This window comes from Acartia tonsa, chromosome 4, assembly GCF_053477335.1.
Source record: "Acartia tonsa isolate MP-2025a chromosome 4, ASM5347733v1, whole genome shotgun sequence".
NCBI classification, from domain to species: domain Eukaryota; kingdom Metazoa; phylum Arthropoda; class Copepoda; order Calanoida; family Acartiidae; genus Acartia; species Acartia tonsa.
In genome coordinates this window covers 51657579-51676315 of record NC_137263.1, presented here as the reverse complement: position 1 = coordinate 51676315, position 18737 = coordinate 51657579, and the positions used below count along the sequence as shown (strand labels likewise).

At 32.9% G+C, this 18737-nt stretch overlaps 1 protein-coding gene across 4 annotated transcripts in view; it reads right to left on the bottom strand.

Annotated features, from left to right (window-relative positions):
* The window catches only part of LOC145317675 (integrin alpha-V-like), a 68709-nt gene that overhangs the window by 33563 nt on the left and 16409 nt on the right, over positions 1–18737 (bottom strand). For 2 of the 4 annotated variants that reach the window (XM_080158835.1, XM_080158837.1), the window contains exons 6-9: positions 17668–17716; positions 9155–9208; positions 5989–6164; positions 21–147 (exon numbers count right to left, since the gene is read on the bottom strand). In XM_080158835.1, the coding sequence (XP_080014961.1) occupies positions 21–147; positions 5989–6164; positions 9155–9208; positions 17668–17716 (406 nt within the window). The remainder of the gene's footprint in view (positions 1–20; positions 148–5988; positions 6165–9154; positions 9209–17667; positions 17717–18737) is intronic. The other 2 variants (XM_080158839.1, XM_080158838.1) reach the window with 1 other exon arrangement.

Sequence of the window (18737 nt, the reverse complement as noted above, 5' to 3'; positions counted from 1 at the left end):
AACAAAAACTAATATCTTACCGATGACCAAATCATGAAGACCATCACCATTGAGATCAGCAGTAGCCAGAGAGTACCCAAAGTAAGCTCCTATCTGGGTACCAGTCAGGTTGTTCAGGTTCACCAGGTTTGAATCATACAAAACAACCTAAAATTAAAAAGCTTTTACTTTTCCTTCCATCTGAAAAAGTGGTTTAAGCAGGGAGGGAGGGGACGTTGTGCTTTTTATTACACTAGTCCCCAAAGCTTTATAATGACGCTATCTAATTCGTTAGCTTAACAATTTTGGGGACTTTTATTGGATTTTGATTGGTTGGTTTATTAAGTTTTAAACAGTAATTCTAATCTAAAGAAGGGGTAATTTTGTGTATCATCATTGGAGATGTACATCAATTTGTCTTATACCTTTAGACCTCTGGGTTTCTTTCAGACGATAATCGCTTATTTGTTAAGGCACTAGAGATAAAGATAAAATACAAAATTAAGTGCTTTCTGTCAAAGTGCTTAGCGAGCACATAAATATTCCCTCATTATTTAAATAAATTAATAAAAATAAGGCCCCTGTTGTAGGCCCTAACACTGCAAAGCTCAACTATGTACCAAATTTAACCTAACATTACCCGAGGTAACACTTAATTATGAAAAAATATCCTCTCCCTATTTTCAATCTATTTTAAAATCTCGACAATGGATACCCTTTTCAAGAAGCCTAGTATTTGTCATTCGTTTGTTTAGTGTTTTTATTTTCATTTAAAAATGTATTAAAAAATGTGAAGTCCATATTCATTCTAATATTTATTCATAGACCAGGCCAAAAATCCTTTTCTATTCTTTATTCTAAGACCCTACGCGCTTTATTCAACAACTTTGCATATTTTATTATTTGCAGCGTAGATTCTTTACAAACTATGTAAGCTCGCAAGACCGTTCGTCCAACAAATAAATAAAGGACATTTAATAAACTTTCCAGTATGGCCTCGAAACCGATTGATATCCTCTGGATTAGAATCGGTTCTCAGCCATACTGAAAAATAATGTATAGCATCGTATTAAAGACGATTTTCCAGAAATATGAAATAATCATGAAATTGATACCAATTTTGTTAGCCCCGAGGTGTCGACAAAACTGGTTTTAATCTTATAATTTTAATTTTAATATCTGCGGAAAGCTGTCTATAAATACAATGCGATAAATAACTATCATCATATTTTACACCAAAAATGCTGGATATTTATGGATTGACCACAACCAGGACAAACGCCGGAATGGACAAACGCAGGAGTGTTAAAATATTAATTTTATGAAGTATTTCTATACAGATAGGTTAGGTTAAGATATGAATGAACAAATAAGCCCCCCGCAGGGGTTAGGAATCTAAAAAACCTATAAGATGGTCTAAAATAGGTTAGGTTAGGTTAAGTGTCCACTCCGACCTTTGTCCACACCGACATTTGGAACTCCTGCGTTTGTCGTAGGAACCATTGCTGTATTAATGTTTTACGAAACGGTGTTATTTTTTTTAGCTAAATTGTTTGTTATTGCTAGTAAATAATTGTTCATGTCAAGTTTTGTGTATATCTTATTTGAGTGTATTCATTATAAAAGTTGAATGTTATCATATTTTAACACTAGTGGCTGCGTTATATACTATCATCTAAGAGGCTAGGAGCTATGTATTCGAAGGAGTAAGGAAAGTAAGAAAATAGCCTAAAACTAAACTTAGATAAAGGAAATAAATAGCCTAAAACTACCCAGAGACCTATATGAAGCTTTAATGAAATGAACAACTCAATCGGTTCAGTAGTTAAACAAATCTTAGGCTTCAGACAAAAAAAACCTGAATACTTTATATAATAGGATAGTAAAAAAAGAAAATAATTTTCAGGGTTATGTTTTATTTGACTTTCATTGTTCTGTAAAATGTACATACATCCTTGCATTGGCCAAAAAGCGGATTCAATACGCAGACGTGTTTATTTTTTAAAGCAGAATTATATTATTTATTTACCGCATCATATTATAGACATTTTTCCCATGGATCGATAAGATACACGTTTTTTCAGTATGGCTAAGAATCGGTTTTGATCCAGCAGAATTTCATCGAATTCGGAGCCATATTAGAAAGTGAAACTTTTTTCATCAGTAACAGTTTGATATTATTCCCAGTTGAACTTAAAAGCTTTTTTTGACATCAAATCTTTTCATTGATTTTGATTATTTAAAATGTTTATATCAACCAAATATCGAAATGATAAGTTTATCATTTTTGTATTGTATTACAATTCCTTTTAACCTCACAAATTTTCGGATGAGCTTCTCCAACTCCCCTGGCAAAACCCTGTGCATGTTACTGATTGTAATACAGAATTAATAATTAATCTCCTTTTATCCTTATTAAAAATAACATGATCTCTGTCTGTTTGCCTGTGTATCTGTCTATCCCGAAGGATCTTGCTAACCAAAGAACCGATATGGTTCTCCTTTACAAGCTAGATTATCATTGGTCCTGGAAAGGATTAAAACTATTTTTGGAGGAGGGTATCACCACCCTACCAAGAGAAATCGACCTTAGAAACCCCCAACCCTCCCCCTCAAAATTTTTTGGTTATTTGAATCAATCCACCTCCTAGTGCCTCTAGAGGCTTCTAAGGGGCGTAAAGTAGTTATCAATTGAAGTAATACTTTGATAGCCTTATTATTGTGACGATATAATACCAGCACCACAAATTAACAGGTATACGCGAACATTTCGTGACCCGTCCTCGTATATCAGCTAAAAGCCGCAATTAACTAAATATTCAATTGAAATTGCTTTAACCGCGCCATTATAATCTCTACAGGGGGTTCTACCAGGGATGGGGAGGGGGGGGGGGGCAATGGGCTATTTATTGCACTAGTTCCCAAAGTTTTAAAATAAAGTTTACCTATTCGTTGGCTGACAACTTTGGGGACTTTAATGACTTTAGATTGGTTCGTTCATTGGGTTGAGTGTCCAAACGTTTCAACCACTTATTGTTATTTTGTGTATCATCAAAGGTGAAGTACCAATCTATCGGACATTGTCTTATCCCTTTAGATCTCTGTTGTTCTACACATGGAATTTCAGTGGTTTAACCGTGCAGGGAGGGAGGGGACCATGGACTGTAAATTATTGTTGGCTGGCTGGGTACTTTATTTATAACTTGATTGGTTGGTCCAAACTAGCATTGTCCAATCTTTTGTCTTCTTCCTCAAGAAAGGACGGGAATATTGCAAGCAAAGAAAACTATTTAGACTCCAAAGTTTTCGCCAGCAAGAAGTGAAATTTCGTGTATAGTCCCTTTCGTAACATCGCACCTTATGGGGCGCTTCTTCGTGTTTTTCACAGTAGCTTTTCTCCTATTTCTAGCCCCTGCGGGGGGCTCTAACCCTTCAGGGCCAATTATCTAACCCTGTGGGGCAATTACCTAACCCAATATAACCTAACTTAACATAAAATAACCTATAAAAAGCCATTTTAAAAATACGACGAATCGCCACTTATGGGGCGATGTTACGAAAGGGACTATTCTCGAAATTTCTACTATGTATTATTTTTCTTATTTTGCAAATATTCATCGTGCAATTTCAAACACATAATAAGATGAGGACTTTTGATACAATTCGTCTCAATAAAATCACCTTTACATGCGAAAATTTCTCTAGTCGTTATATCCTTATCCATAGCTTTTGCACGCCTGTCTACAGAAACATGATTTTTAAATATTGTGCAAGCCGCGGCTTGGCTGCGGAAAATTGAGTTTAGCTTCGGATAAATAAAAATCTATGCGACTGCGGATAAAGTGTTTGTCATATTCTGCTCGACTTCTTGACTTCTTTGCAACGGCTGCTTTGCCAACTGACGGATGCAGTTTGCAAAAGAAAAGCAAAGAAAGAGGGGACGATGGGCTGTTTATTACACTAGTACCCAAAGTTTATAATAACGTTTTCTTATTCGTTTTTGGGGTGTTTAGTGAATTCTAATTGGTTGATTCATAAAGTTGAGTGTTCAAACGTTTCAACCCTTAATTGTAATCTACATAAGGGGTAATTTTGTGTATCACCATTGTGGATGTAAATCAATTTATCGACTCTTATCCCTTTTAATCCATGGAAAAAAGAAATAAAAATGTTCGTAACAAATCTACACTAAAACCATATTTCTTAAGAAAAGGAGAAAGCGAAGCTAATCGATCAGTTAAACTACAACAAAAGAAAAAACTCATGGTCATTTAAAGATATTTGGTATTTTTAAAATCAAAGCGTTTCTATAATTAGGGCCGGTCAGTCCGTTACGGTTAGCTCTTTTCGTTAATTGAGACATGTTAGAATTGTCCTATCAATTTCAAACTTTGCATGATGATTCCTATAACAGTTAGGTACAATTTATAACTCTATAACATAATCAAATCAAATAAGAGTATGTCTTTTTACTGTATCCTTTATTTATGCAATTTTGCAACAAATTTACGTACAATTTCATTAAGTCTTAGAAATTAATGTTCTGCTTATTAAATCAGGACACTTTACAAGAGTTATTGTTCGTTTGTCCTACCTTCTGATTTTAGAGCTTCGTTTTTATGGATGTTGTCATTACCGTTTTTTCCTCATATTCGTGAAGGTACTTGAAAAATGTTTCAAGATGGGAAAGGTAAAGATCATAACTTTGATAAAAGATGAGAATCGGGACTTTTCAAAAACGAAGCTTTTCTATAACTAGGGTCGGTCCGTCCGTACGTCCGGGACAGTTAGCTCTTTTACGTTGGTTTAAACAGGTTAGAATTGTCCTACTGATTTCAAACTTTGCATGCTGATTCCTTCAAATTTACTTACAATTTTATTTAGACTTATGCATTAATATTCTATACTTATTCAGTTCTAACACTCTACAAGTGTTACTGTTCGTTTGTCCTACCGTTTCAAAGCTTCGTTTTTAAGAATGTCGTCATCCTTTTTTTTCAGCAAGGATTAGGGAATGAGACACTAGACGATAGAGGATGTTCCCCCAAAAGCATTTGGCACCTTTGAGTGTAGGGGAGAAAGACGTGCTGTGATCATTTTAACGAGCATTGTCCCCTCCCTGCAAAATTTTTAGTATAACTTAAAAAATGAATTGTAATTGTGTCCTTAAATTTTTTAAAACCTTCTGTACCTACTTTTTTAATTTGTTACACTACGGGAATTAATTGAACGAGAACGAAAAAATCCAATACTTCCAAAGCTGTTAAATTAATTGGGATTCATAAAAACAAAAAAGTCTGTAAGTGCAGGGACCTAAAGGGATAAGACAATGGCCAATAAATTGATGTACATCTCCATTGATGATACACAAAGTACCCCATCTGTAGATTGCAATTAGTGGTTGAAACTTTTGGACACTGAACTTAATGAACCACTCAATCAAAATTCAATAAAAGTCCCATAAGTTGTTGTGCCAACAAATAAGAAAACACTATTATAAAACTTTGAGGACTAGTGTAATAAACAGCCCAATGTCCTCTCACTCCCTAACACGTAATACTTAAAGAGAAGCTTTGCTACAGCACAAGGCATGCTTTTAACATTCTACACATTTTCTAAACTAAATTTTTAATTGAATTCTAATTTGGGCCGCAAAGGGTCTAAATATTACAACAATGCCTTTGAGTTTTACAAAATTAAATAGATTAAAAATCGTAATAATGCCTTATCCCTTTTTTTATTTTTTATTTGTTTGTTACTTCAGGTAAGGTTAAGTTATATTGGGTAATGGGTAGCCCAACAGCGATAGGGTCTCCCAAAGGGGCTAGGCATATAAAAAACCTCCTCCTTTCTCAATCTATAAGATAAGGAAGGGAGGTAATTAGTGCTTAACAAGCAATTTGAGGAAAAGCACCTATTTTTAATAAATATTCATGGGTAAACTATACAAAAACTAAATAAAAATATAAGAATATGACTGGAGGCTTCGAATTTAAAAAAAAACGTTACCTTTCCAGTTAGGTTGGCACCTCTGGGCATACCCACAGCCACGTCCATCTTGTCCCCATCTCCATTGAACTCCCCGGTGGCCACCGAGTATCCCAGGTAGCTGTCATCATCCTGCGGATCTCCTTCCTGGGTCTTCTTGGTGCTGCGCATGTCCAGGTTCATAGAAAATACTTGGCCTAAACATTAAAATAATATATTAAATTTATTGCTGAACAATCAGACATCTACTATTTTTGCAAATGAATTACCATAGATTTCCAAGGGGGTGGGATAAAGGGTTGTTTTCTCCCCTCAAACCTTAAAACCCTCAATTTTAATCCTTAAAAAAAAATAGATTAGATTACCCCCTCAAACATTTAAAATTCCCTCAATTACCCCTTCAAAAAAAGCTTGGACGTCCATGTTTATAGATAAATTGTTTTAAATGCTCATAAAACAATTACTGGACGCCCTTCAAAAAAAACTTTTAGCAACTTCTTAAGGTAATTATCCTCGTCAAAAGCAGGTTATTTTTAATATTAAATATATCCACTTAATAAAGGCATTTTTACAAATTAAAGCAAAAATATTCCATAAAAAATCTGGAATTAAAAAAATTACTTTATAACATTTTATATACAATGTGCGATGAAAAAGGCTAAAAAGTTACAAAAATAAAATACACATATATATAAAATATCAGTCTTTTAATTAAGATAAAAAAAAGAAAGATTTCGGTTACAGAGCTTATATTTGAAATAGATCGTATAAAACTTTTATTCACGCTGATAGTTTTAAGAAAAAAAAACTGTTAACCCAAAGTTGTTCATTAAATTTTACAACAGGACATTTGCATGCCAAGTATCAAAGATTCTCTGGAGAAATCCCTTTCTTCTCGAGTGGACCACCTCCTCCCATAAAAACAAACGCCTATTTCAGATGCTGGATGCCAGTGATGGAGGGAAAAATGGGCTGTTTATACACTAGTCCCCAAAGTTGTATACTAACGTTTTCGTTTTCGTTATCTTAACAAATTTTGAGACTTTTATTGAATTTTGATTGGTTGGTTCATTAAGTTGGGTGTCCAAGGGTTTCAACTACATTTATAATCTACAGAAGGGGTAATTTGGTATTTTATTAATTGGGATTAACATCAATTTATCTGCCATTGTCTTATCCCTTTAGATCCCTGGGTTTAGAGCTTTAAATAGGGGATTTAGATAAGTTGTAACAAAAAAAGGAAGGGGTGGGGATTCAATATGTGACCCACTTGCAACAAATGGGATGCTACACCAACCCAGGTATCTATAGGGATGTCCGATAAATTGATGTACACCCCAATGATAACTTTTCTTATGTAAATTACAATTTTGGTTAAAAAGTTTAGACACTCAACTTAATGAATCAACCAATCAAAATTCATCAAAGATCCTTAAAGTGGAAAAGCCAACGAATAAGAAAACGTTATAAAAAACTTTGGGGACTAATTTAATAAATAGCCCATTGTCCCTTCCTTCCTGACACCAACCTGTACATCCAATATGTAATAAATTATATTAAGTTGCAAATCAAAACACAGGCGTCTTTTTTTTACATTCTCTAGTTAGTTTTGTTCCCACGGTTGTACAGTTCATGTGACGAGGAGCGCAGCTACTCTATAACTTATTAGATATGTCCGTCCGTACGTCATTATGCCTGTGTAAGTGAAGAAAGTTGTCTTAATTGTTTTAAACTTTATGCTTTATCTACCACTAGAGACACTTCATGAAAGGGGAGTTGAAGTCAATAACCCAATTTTTTAAATTTAGATTTAAAAAGTAAAACTAAAAAAAATGTTGTTTTTTTTTGTGTTAAGCTAACCTGTAAAGGAGAACCATATCAGGTCAGCGGTTAGCGAGATCCTTCGTTACAAAGAGACAGACAAACATTCTTTTACTTTCTTATTAGAGTACTAACCTAATTTTAATTTATTTCAAATTGTTATTACTGCGCTTCTTATAAAAAATTTTATCGAGTATTAATATTAGGCGAAAAAATTAAATTGAATCAATTTGCATTAAAATGTCTAAATTGCTGTTTTTTTTGTTTGAAAATATAAAAAAAATCCGCCAAAAAATACAAAGAAAATTTGTAAATATGAAAATATTTTGGTGGGCATGACCAAATTTTGATTGCAGAATGACTTTTTCATTCGTGATCTTCATTGTATATTTTAGATCTACCAGCAGCTTAAAAGGACTCTCCGTGGAAAAAAATTTTATCTTAATTTTCAGGGCCAAAAAATATTTAAGACATCGAAACGAAAAATTTTACTGACATTACATTTTCAGGGATCTAAAGGGATGAGACAATGGCCCATAAATGAATATACATCCCCAATGATGTTACACAAAATTACCCCTTCTATAGATTACAATTAGTGGTTGAAACGTTTGAACAATTAACATCACGAACCAACCAATCAAATTTAAGTTCCCAAAGTTGTATAGCCAAAGAAGGAGAATTCGTCATTATAATACATTTGGGACTAGTGTAATAAACAGCCTAATAAGAAACGTTATTATAAAACTTTGAGAACTAGTGTAATAAACAGCCCATTGTCCCCTCCCACGGCCCTGGTACATTGGAGTACCAATTGTCAATGCCCCCTTAATAGTTTAAACAAAAATCAAGGAGGGGGGGGGGGGGGGCATTGGGCATAGCCCCAAAATTTTAAAATAAAGTTTTAATAGTTGGCCTAACAACTTTCGTTGAATTTTGATTGGTTGGTTCATTTATTTGATTTCCCAACGTTTTAATCACATATTGTAATCTACAGCAGGGGTAATTTTGTATATCATCATTGAGGATGTACATCAATTTATCGCCCATAGTCTTATCCCTTTAGATTCCTGGAACGAAATAATCTTTATTAAGCTGAATCTCTCCCTGCAAAAAATAAGCAAATGTACATAAAGCAAAATTGTAACACCTGATCAAAAATAAATTGTAAAAAATTTTTACACTTATTAGCAATTTTTAAAATAATTGTTAAAGTTAAATTTCCACCTAAATATCTTACATAGAGGGCCTATTGTTCTTTAATGAACCTTTGCAGCGGCCTTGAAACTCATATTTTCATAAAGAAATAACATATATACAATGAAATAATACAAATCTGTTCTGAATTCCTCATCTCTTAAAATACCTTTCTTTTTTCCTGTTCGCGGTGACTCGTTTAGGCTTATAGAATATACTTGGCCTAAAAAGGGGTTTAATTTTACTTTTTATTAGTTTTCTATTTTCTATTTTTTTGTAGATACTGTAAAAACAAGGATGACAACATCCAAAAAAGCGAATCTCGTAAACGGTAGGAAAACGAACATTAATTACTTGTGTAAGAACTGAATAAGCAAAATATTTCAACAAATTTTTGAGTAAATCTCTTTCAAAACTGCTTAAATAGAGGATACTGTTTTAAGACATACTTACATTTTTAGGAGTTTATTACAGAGATGCTTCGCTTATAACATTATTTTAATCAGTAATTTAAAAAAATCAGATGAACAGGATAATTATATCACATTAAATTTTTTTGTCAAAGAGGTAAAAAATCAGCATATTTTTACTGGATGTACGGACATTACGGTTACGATTATAGAGTTGCTACGCTTTCTGAATCATATCTAACTGTTATAGATATCATCATGCAAAGTTTGAAATTGACAGGACAATTTTAACATGTCTAAATTAACAAAAAGAGCTAACCGTTACGGACGGACGGACCGACCCTAATTATAGAAAAGCTTCGATATTAAAAAGTATTCTAAAGTATACGTATGGGAACTTTTTATATTTTTAATACTAATTAAATTTTTGAAAAAGCAAGGTAAACTTAAACTTAAAATTAATGAAACATAAATAAAATAGCGGCCGCTTAATTATGTTGTTATTTTGAAGCAAGAAAAAGTCAGACAAATTTCATTTGAACTTCAAGTTTTTGGCAGATTTTCAAGCTTTCACTTTAAAGTAAAGAAAACAACAAGAGTTAGTAATGATTGTAAAAATATTTCAATTTCATTATTTATTTTATTTTTTTAAATTGTAAAGGATATGAATCTGAAATGAACTTCATATAGGACAATTAGATTTGAGTGTGTGTGTGTCTCTTTGTACCAAAGAAGTTCGCTAACCACTGAACCGAAATGGTTCTGCTTTACAGTTTAGGTTTTAATAGGTCCTGGAAAGGTTTATAACTATTTTGGGGGAGGGTACCACCAACCGCCCGTGAGAAATCGTCCATATATAAAAAAATAACTCTTCCGAAAGGAGTCTTGTAGATAAAAATATCATTGCATTTTAAAAAGAAAGACATACAAGTATCTAGAAAGGATTTATTTTGCACTTGTAATTCCGCCCCCCCCCCCTGTCTATACCTATGCACGTCCCTTACACTAGAAATCTGCATATTTGAACTAGCAAAAAATATACCAATATTGTCTTCTGTGAAATTTTGCATCAAGTTTAAGAAAAAACGAGGATGATAACATCCACATAAGTGTAGGTCTTATATGCCTTACAGAAGTTTTACTTTTACTACTCATATAGGCTTGCTAAATTATTTGATCGAATTACACAATAAACAATTAGGTTAAATTTCATGAAATTCAGATGGTTCTTTCAGGCCTAATACTGCAAAAAGTCTAACAGACGTACAGAAAAGACTTTAACAAAAAAGAAGCTTCGCTTCAAAAAAACATATTCCCCTAGTTCTCATAACTCTGTGTAGAAATAGTTAAAAATCAAATTCCTAGAAATGTAAAGTAAAAATATTTGTCTTAAGTTTGAAAAGGGGGAATGGGGGTCTCTGCAATTCTTCACATTCTTTTTTTCTTTTGATGTTACTGTTAGCCAGAGAGATAGGGAGGGGAAAATGGGTTGTTTATTACGCTAGTCCCCAAAGTTTTATAATAAAGTTTTATTTTTAGTTGGCTTAACAACTTGGGGGACTTTAGTGAACTGTGATTGGTCTGTTTAACAAGTTCAGTGTTCAAACGTTTCAGCCACTTATTTAACGCTTCAAAAGGGGTAATTTTGTGTATCATCATAGGGGATGTATATTCATATATCGGCCATTGTCTTATCCCTTTAGATCCCTTCTTCTTATGTGCAGAGTTAAAGCTCCACACAGACCGTCTCAAAAAGTAAATGCATTCAAATTACACAGAAATCTATTTTTAAGATCAAAATCAATTTCTCAATCATTAATATTAGATCTGACTATCATTCATTTTTTAATCATGTCATGTTTGACGTCATAAAAATCCATCTCTTTTTTAGGGGTTTACTTTCCCACTTCTATTCTCATCCTTCCTTTTTAGACGTATTTTTATGACGTCACAAATGACACTTTTCGCTGTCCTATATACTAATAAAACCCTGTTATTCTAATCTTATTTTTTAATATTCATAGCAGCTTAATGCCCACCTACTGAGGCAACCCCCGAGAAATGTATAAACACAGTTTAATATAAAGTTGCCTTTCAAAGCACAAATAAGAAGGTGAAGTTGTTTAAGGGATCATTTGCATCAGACAAAATTATTTATTAATAAGTCCAATAAAGAGGGAAATAAAGGAAACTAGAATAGTTATTTTTCGCATTTAGCATAGACAGCTTTCCGCTGATATTTAAATGAAGATTAAAACTAGTTTGTAAGCCCAGAGGGACCGAAGGTTTGGGCTCACAAAACTGGTTTTAATTTTATGATTTTCATTTTAATTTTGTGGAAAATTGTCTGTAATATAATGCTATAAATGATTTTTCAGTATATCTGAGAATCGGTTCTAATCCTGCGGATATAATTGGTTTGGAAGCCATACTGGAATAGTTATTTCTTTCATCGTATTATAAACGGCTTTCCGCGGATATAGAATGTACAATTATTTTAATCTTATGATTGTACATTTTTATATTCGTATAAAGCTGAATATAATACGATGCTAGACATAGTTTTTTCGTATGGATGAGAACCGGTTCCTATCCACCGGATTCGAATGAATACGAGAAAAGTTTTTAAAATACAATATTGAATTTAAATATTCATTTATCTAATTTATTGTTTCTTTATTCCTGAGAGAAAAAAGGGGAAACTTGGATTATAAAGTAAAATTTGGGTCTATAGAGTTCATAAATATGATTCTAGCACCTCATTAACTACAAAATTATGTGAGTTCATGTGAACTATACAATACATTTACTAATATTTTTGTTTATGTAAAAATGATGAATAAATTTGAAAAAATATGTCGATATTTCATTTTCTAAATAAAGAATTATCGAAAATTGTTTTAAAATAGAATTCATTTAAAAGCTAGTATAATAACGTCTATAATTTTTTTATATTTTTATAATAAAACAATGGATTTTTAAGAAAAAATATCTTTTTAAAAACGCAAAAATCGCATAATACACTTGAAACGAAACCCAGGTGTTTTTTTATTATTTGATGAAATTTTACGTCATCATAATTTTGCTAAGTGCTCATTTTCAACTGAAACTGCTTTTGTGTTCAGATTTTTATTAAAGAAAGGATTAATTTGATAATGGGTTTGAAAGAGAGTGTGATGCAAGTATACGATACATGATTTTTCAGAATGGCGTAGAACCGGTTATAATCCAGGGAATATTAATCTTTTTCGAAGCCATACGGGAATATAATTTCATATTCATTAAATGTTCCTAAAACTTGAGAAAATCCTTACACTTACTTTATTCTGCTTTTATGTCTTCATCTCCCCCCTCCCCTTTAATCGAAGTGTAATATTAAATTTGCTTCTCTGTCTGCACACTCCCTTTAGTACAGTAGCAATATAAAATTTGCTTCTATGTCTGCACACTCCGTTTAATCCTGCAATATTTAAATTTGCTTCTATGTCTGCGCACTCCCTTTAATCCTGCAATATTGAAATTTGCTTCTATGTCTGCACACTACCTTTAGTACAGTTGCAAAACAAAATTTACTTCTGTGTCTGCACACTCCCTTTAGTACAGAAACAATATAAAATTTGCTTCTATGTCTGCACACTACCTTTAGTACAATAGCAATATAAAATTTGCTTCTATGTCTGCACACCACCTTTAATCCTGCAATATTGAAATTTGCTTCTATGTCTGCACACTCCCTTTAATCCAGGTGCAATGTGAAATTTGGATGAATGTTAATTTAATTATGGGCGGATACAACTAAAGCAACGTAAATATTTGGTGGGATATACATTCAACCAAAGTATCATCACTGCAACGTGTTTTCTATGAGCTAAAATACACAACGGCAAAATAATTATTTAATTCAGTTGATCTAAATTCATAAAATAATATCCTGTTTAAGTCGAACCGAAACTAACATTAGAGTAAAACACTAGAGGGAGAAAGAGTTGATTAACTGAATCTCCCAATCGCAACCACCTTGTGCAACCTTTCTATTGGGTCATTAAAAATCAACCAATTGTGTCGCTTATATTAACACAGCCAAGTAGCAGAAAATAATTTAGAAGCAGACGAAAGAGGCCTTTGAAAAAAGGAAGGTAGGTAGTGGTTTGTATATACATCTATACTATAGATCTGTTACAGAAACACATCATACTACTTTCATGTATAAGATTGAACGTATAGTTCATATGTATAATTATGTATACCATAACACAGTAGGTGAATGAATAAATATTCACTCGATGAGTTGCTCCATACATAAATAATTGTTTCAGTTTCTACAATTTTGATAGTGAAGCTTCTAAATTAGACTTTTAATTTTTTATACAATAAACGTACAAAATACTCATTAACTTACAAATCAAGAATGACAAATTATATTGTCCCCATATTATAAGAGTCTGAACTTATTTGTTCTTGTTTACTGTTAAAGTGTTTTAAACAAAAACCAAATATATCTTTAAAATTGAAGTAGAAGCTTTGTAAAAATGGTGAGCAAATACCACTTATTTGTTTATCAATGGCTAAAGGAAGTAGGCATTAAACATTATCTCTACAGTTTTATTGGAAAATCATTTCCATAAACGTCCATCTAGAATTTTGTTCGGAGTGTCCACAAAATAATAAAATAAACAAGAATGTTTTATCAAATTTCGTTAAAAAGATGTCTATAACTAAAGATTGCAAAATCCCATTTACTTTTGGTTATTAATCCTACGTTATAATCGGAAGGCTTAAATAAAAATTAGAAATAACAATAAATAGACCTTAGAAAAGAGAGTTTTCTTTATAAAAAGAACCCCTTCTTATTTATTACTTTTTTCAGTTATAATTTTTTTAATTTTCTTCCATATTATTGAACATTATTGAAGATTGACTTATATAAAGTATTTAAAACTGTATACCCCTTCTTAAAATATAATTTATTTAATAACACAAAGTACTAGAACACAAACTTGTAATGAGCTTTTTGTACACAGCAACATTCCTGTTTCTAAAACACGAGAGAGCAAAAAACTTGTAAAATTTGCATGTAGCAAAATACCCAGGGATCTAAAGGGATGAGACAATGGCCGATAAATTGATGTACATCCTATATGTTGATAAAAAATACCACTTCTGTAGATTAGAATTTGTGGTTGAACCGTTTGGACACTCAACGTAATGAACCAACCAATCAAAATTTAAAATTCCTCAAAAAGTCCGCAAAGTTGCTGAGACAACGAATTAGAAAATGTTATTGTTAAACTTTGGCGACCAGTGTAATTAACAGTCCAATGTCCCCCCCCCCTCCCTGAAAATCCCAGCAAAAACTATTGCAAATAAAATTTACAACCACCAACATCTAGCTTCTTCAAAATTGAAGCTTGCTATATTATTGGCAAATATTGGAAAAGCAGGACAGTTATATCCATATGTAGCGAAGCAATAGCAATGTGTCTAATGAAAAATAACTGACTTCTTACTGTTATAGCTTTTAAGTATACTAGAGGCCTCTAGTGGCCCTTAATGGAGTAAAGAAAAAAAACTTTGGGAGTGTGTTTTTTTCTAAGCTGATTTCTCTTAGGAGGGTGGTCCCAGGACCTATAAGAAGCTACCATGTAAAGGAGAACCATATCGGTTCAGCGGTTAGCGAGATCCTTTGGTACAGACACACTTTATTATGCACATCCTGTTAATTTATTATAAGGATTATTAAGTACTAAACATTAAATTTTTGTCATATAATTTTTCTCGTTGAATTTTAAAATCCAATAATTAACATGAAAAGAAAAACCATTCAGTTAGAAATTTTTCACAAACCAATTTTAAAGGAAAAGTCAACTTGTGTACATTTTATGTAATTGTCGACAACTCATAGTTTTACAGCCGGACATACGAACATATCCATGTTATAGAGTAGGAGCGACAAAAAATACAAAACTGTAAAGATTGGAAAGTTGGAAGAAATAATGGATTTATTACTACTTGGATCTTACACCAGATTATCACGTACTCTAATAAAGTGAAACTTACAGCTGGCTAAAATAACGATACCTCCCACCCACTACTTTTACCCAATCACCCACTACCGTCGTACTGGATGAACAAACTGACCAATAAGTGATGACCATGTTAGCAACAATCTTTCCCCTGTCATAATATCCACGTATATTCTATATCCATTGAAGAAATTTAGTTATTGGGTTTTGTAAATTTGTAGAATTATTAGAGAAAACTAGCCTAAGGGGATAAAGAAGAAGGAGGGGGGGGGGGGGGGTAGGAAATATTTAGAGGAGGGTGTGGTTCAATTTTAGGTGTACATTCATTTCCGCAGATCATCGCAGATCATAAATCTTAGGTATTATTAATGAAAAGGAAGGCAGAGAGATAGAGAGAGAGAAAGAGAGACAGAGAGAGAGAGAGAGAGAGAGAGAGAGGAGAGAGAGAGAGAGACAGAGAGAGAGAGAGAGAGAGACAGAGAGAGAGAGAGAGAGAGACAGAGAGAGAGAGAGAGAGAGAGAGACAGAGAGAGAGAGAGAGAGAGAGAGAGAGAGAGAGAGAGATGAGAGAGAGAGAGATGAGAGAGAGAGAGAGAGAGAGAGAGAGAGAGAGAGAGAGAGAGAGAGAGAGAGAGAGAGAGATGAGAGAGAGAGAGAGAGAGAGAGAATGGGGACAATGGGCTTTTTCTTACACTAGTCCCCAAAGTTTTATTTTATGGTTTTCTTTTTTATTGGCTTAGCAGCTTTGGGGACTCTTTTTGCATTTTGATTGGCTGATTCATTAAGTTGAGTGTTCAAACGTTTCAACAACTAATCTTAATCTACAGAAGGGGTAATTTTGTGTTTCACCATTGGAAATTTACAGGTTATTGTCTTATCCCTTTAGATTTCTGGGTTCTGATGAATTGAAAATGTAGCAGAGGTGAAAGTACGTCTAAATTCTACGTGGGCGAAACAATTTTTTTATAACCAATATTTTTCAGACGTAACTTAACAAGAAATTCACGTTTTGCATACAAAATTATAATTTCCAAATACATTCAATATGCAAAAGTTTTATTAAGAAAGGAAACAAATTAATATTAACATGACAGAAAACGATCATAGATGCAAAACTTCTCTTGAGAGGAGAACTCAATCGGTACAGAAGTTATTGAAATCTTAAGCTTCAGACAATTAAGCTAGGACTAGGTAGTTAATATACCCCTAGCCTCTAGGAAAGAGTTCCAAAGAATGAATTTATTCTGTCTCCACCGAAAGGAGAATATTTGAAAAAAATCAATCAGTAAGTCAGTGAGAGAAGCGGAAGATGATTAAAGTCCCTCCACAGATTATGACGTCAAACGATGGAATAACCAATGAGATGCCAGCATAAATTTTACCATTGGTCAATTACAGTGTATACTGGCATCTCAATATCTATTCTATCGCATTACACCATAATCTGTAGATTTATTTTAATTATCTGCAGGAAAGCGGATTATTATAGAGATGCTACGTATATAAAAAAACTGTTGCTTGCCAGGTACTGAGGAGACATTGGGCAGTTTATTACACTAGTCCCCAATGTCTTATTCGTTGGCTTAACAATCTAATTAACTATTATTGAATTTTGATTGGTTGTTTCATTAGTTCAATGTCCAAACGTTTCAACCACTAATTGTAATCTACAAAAGTGGTATTTTTATGTATCATCATTTGAGATGTACATAAATTTATCGGTTATTGTCTTATTCCTTGAGATTCCTGGTTGCTTACTTGAAGTAACCTTGGACATATGTGATGTGAGTTTTAAATATGGTTTTGCTCAGTATTTATGAGCCACGATTCTTTTTTTAATCGCTCAGTTCAAATAAATGTGTGTGTGTGTGTGTGTGATTTTTTCAGTGCCTAATATAATGTTAGTCAGCTGCGAAAAAGAATAGGAAAATCAAGAGGTTTACTTTCAAAATAGAGGGTAAAAATCTTATTATGCAACATTAGATTATTTTGGGGGGGTATTACTGCCCCAAAATTTTACTTTGCATTTATAATTGAATTTTTAAACCTTAATATCACTATATGACATAAGCCTTTTTTTGCTTTAACTTTTTTTTATCCATGTTTATTTTTCTAGGTTACTTTTGTGAGAAAAAGTAATAATAAAAAATCTTAAAAATGTATTAGGCCCCTATAGGCTAACAAATTTTAATTATTCATTTTAATAGCCTCGGAAAACCATCTATTATACAATTTGGTTGATTGCTTACCTTGCCAGTACCAGGACCCAACAGCACCAACGTAAATTTGATCTCCATTCTAAACAAAAATTAAAATATTAAAAATGAATTCATTTTTAAAATGCCAGGGATGGAGGGGACATTGGACCGTTTATTACACTATCCCCCAAACCTTTTCTTTATTGTTGGCTTTACAACTTTGGGGACTTTAGTGAATTTTAATTGTTTGGTTCAAGACGTTAAGACGTTTCAACCACTAATTCAATAAAGGAGAAATTTTGTGTGTCCTTATTGGGGATGTATATCAATTTATCAGTCATCGTCTTATCCCTTTAGATCCCTGATAAAATGATATTTAAAAAAAATCCCAACAATTTTGATTATTATTTATGAAATTTAATATGAAATGTAATTGAAACACATTATGGGTGTTTATATTAAATATTAGAGTTGGGCCGGATTTTTTTTAGCCGGATACCGGATATCCGGCTAATTTCTAATGCCAGATATCTGGCCAACGCTTGATATCTGGCAAATTACCGGATATCTTGCATTAGAAATCAGCCGGATATCCGGTATTCTGAATGTTTAAATATCCGGTATCTGGCCGGATATGCGGCCCAACCGGATATCCGGCGAAACCCTATTAAATATTTAAGAATGAGATTTTGTAATTGTAGATTCCGTGGAACATTTTAAAGTTTCAGGTATCCAAAATATTGTTATATCATTCAGGGAGGGAGGGGACATTAGACTGTTTATTACACTAGTCCCAAAAGTTATTTCTTATTCGTTGGCTTAACAACTTTGAGGACTGATTTTGAATTTTGACTGGATGGTTTATTAGATTGGGCGTTAAACCATTTCAACCAATAATTGAAATTTATAGTATGGTTTTTTTGTGTATCATCATTGGGAGTGTACATCAATTTACCAGCCATTGTCTTATCAAAGCACTGGTAATAACATTACAGATATGCGCAGTGCAGGGATGTGGAGCATTGTTTTTAAATTCGATTAATATTAAAATATTTATAAAATGTAAATGTAAGAATAAGCAAAGGGCGGCCGGATTTGGTTCTTTCTTTAGATACATATGT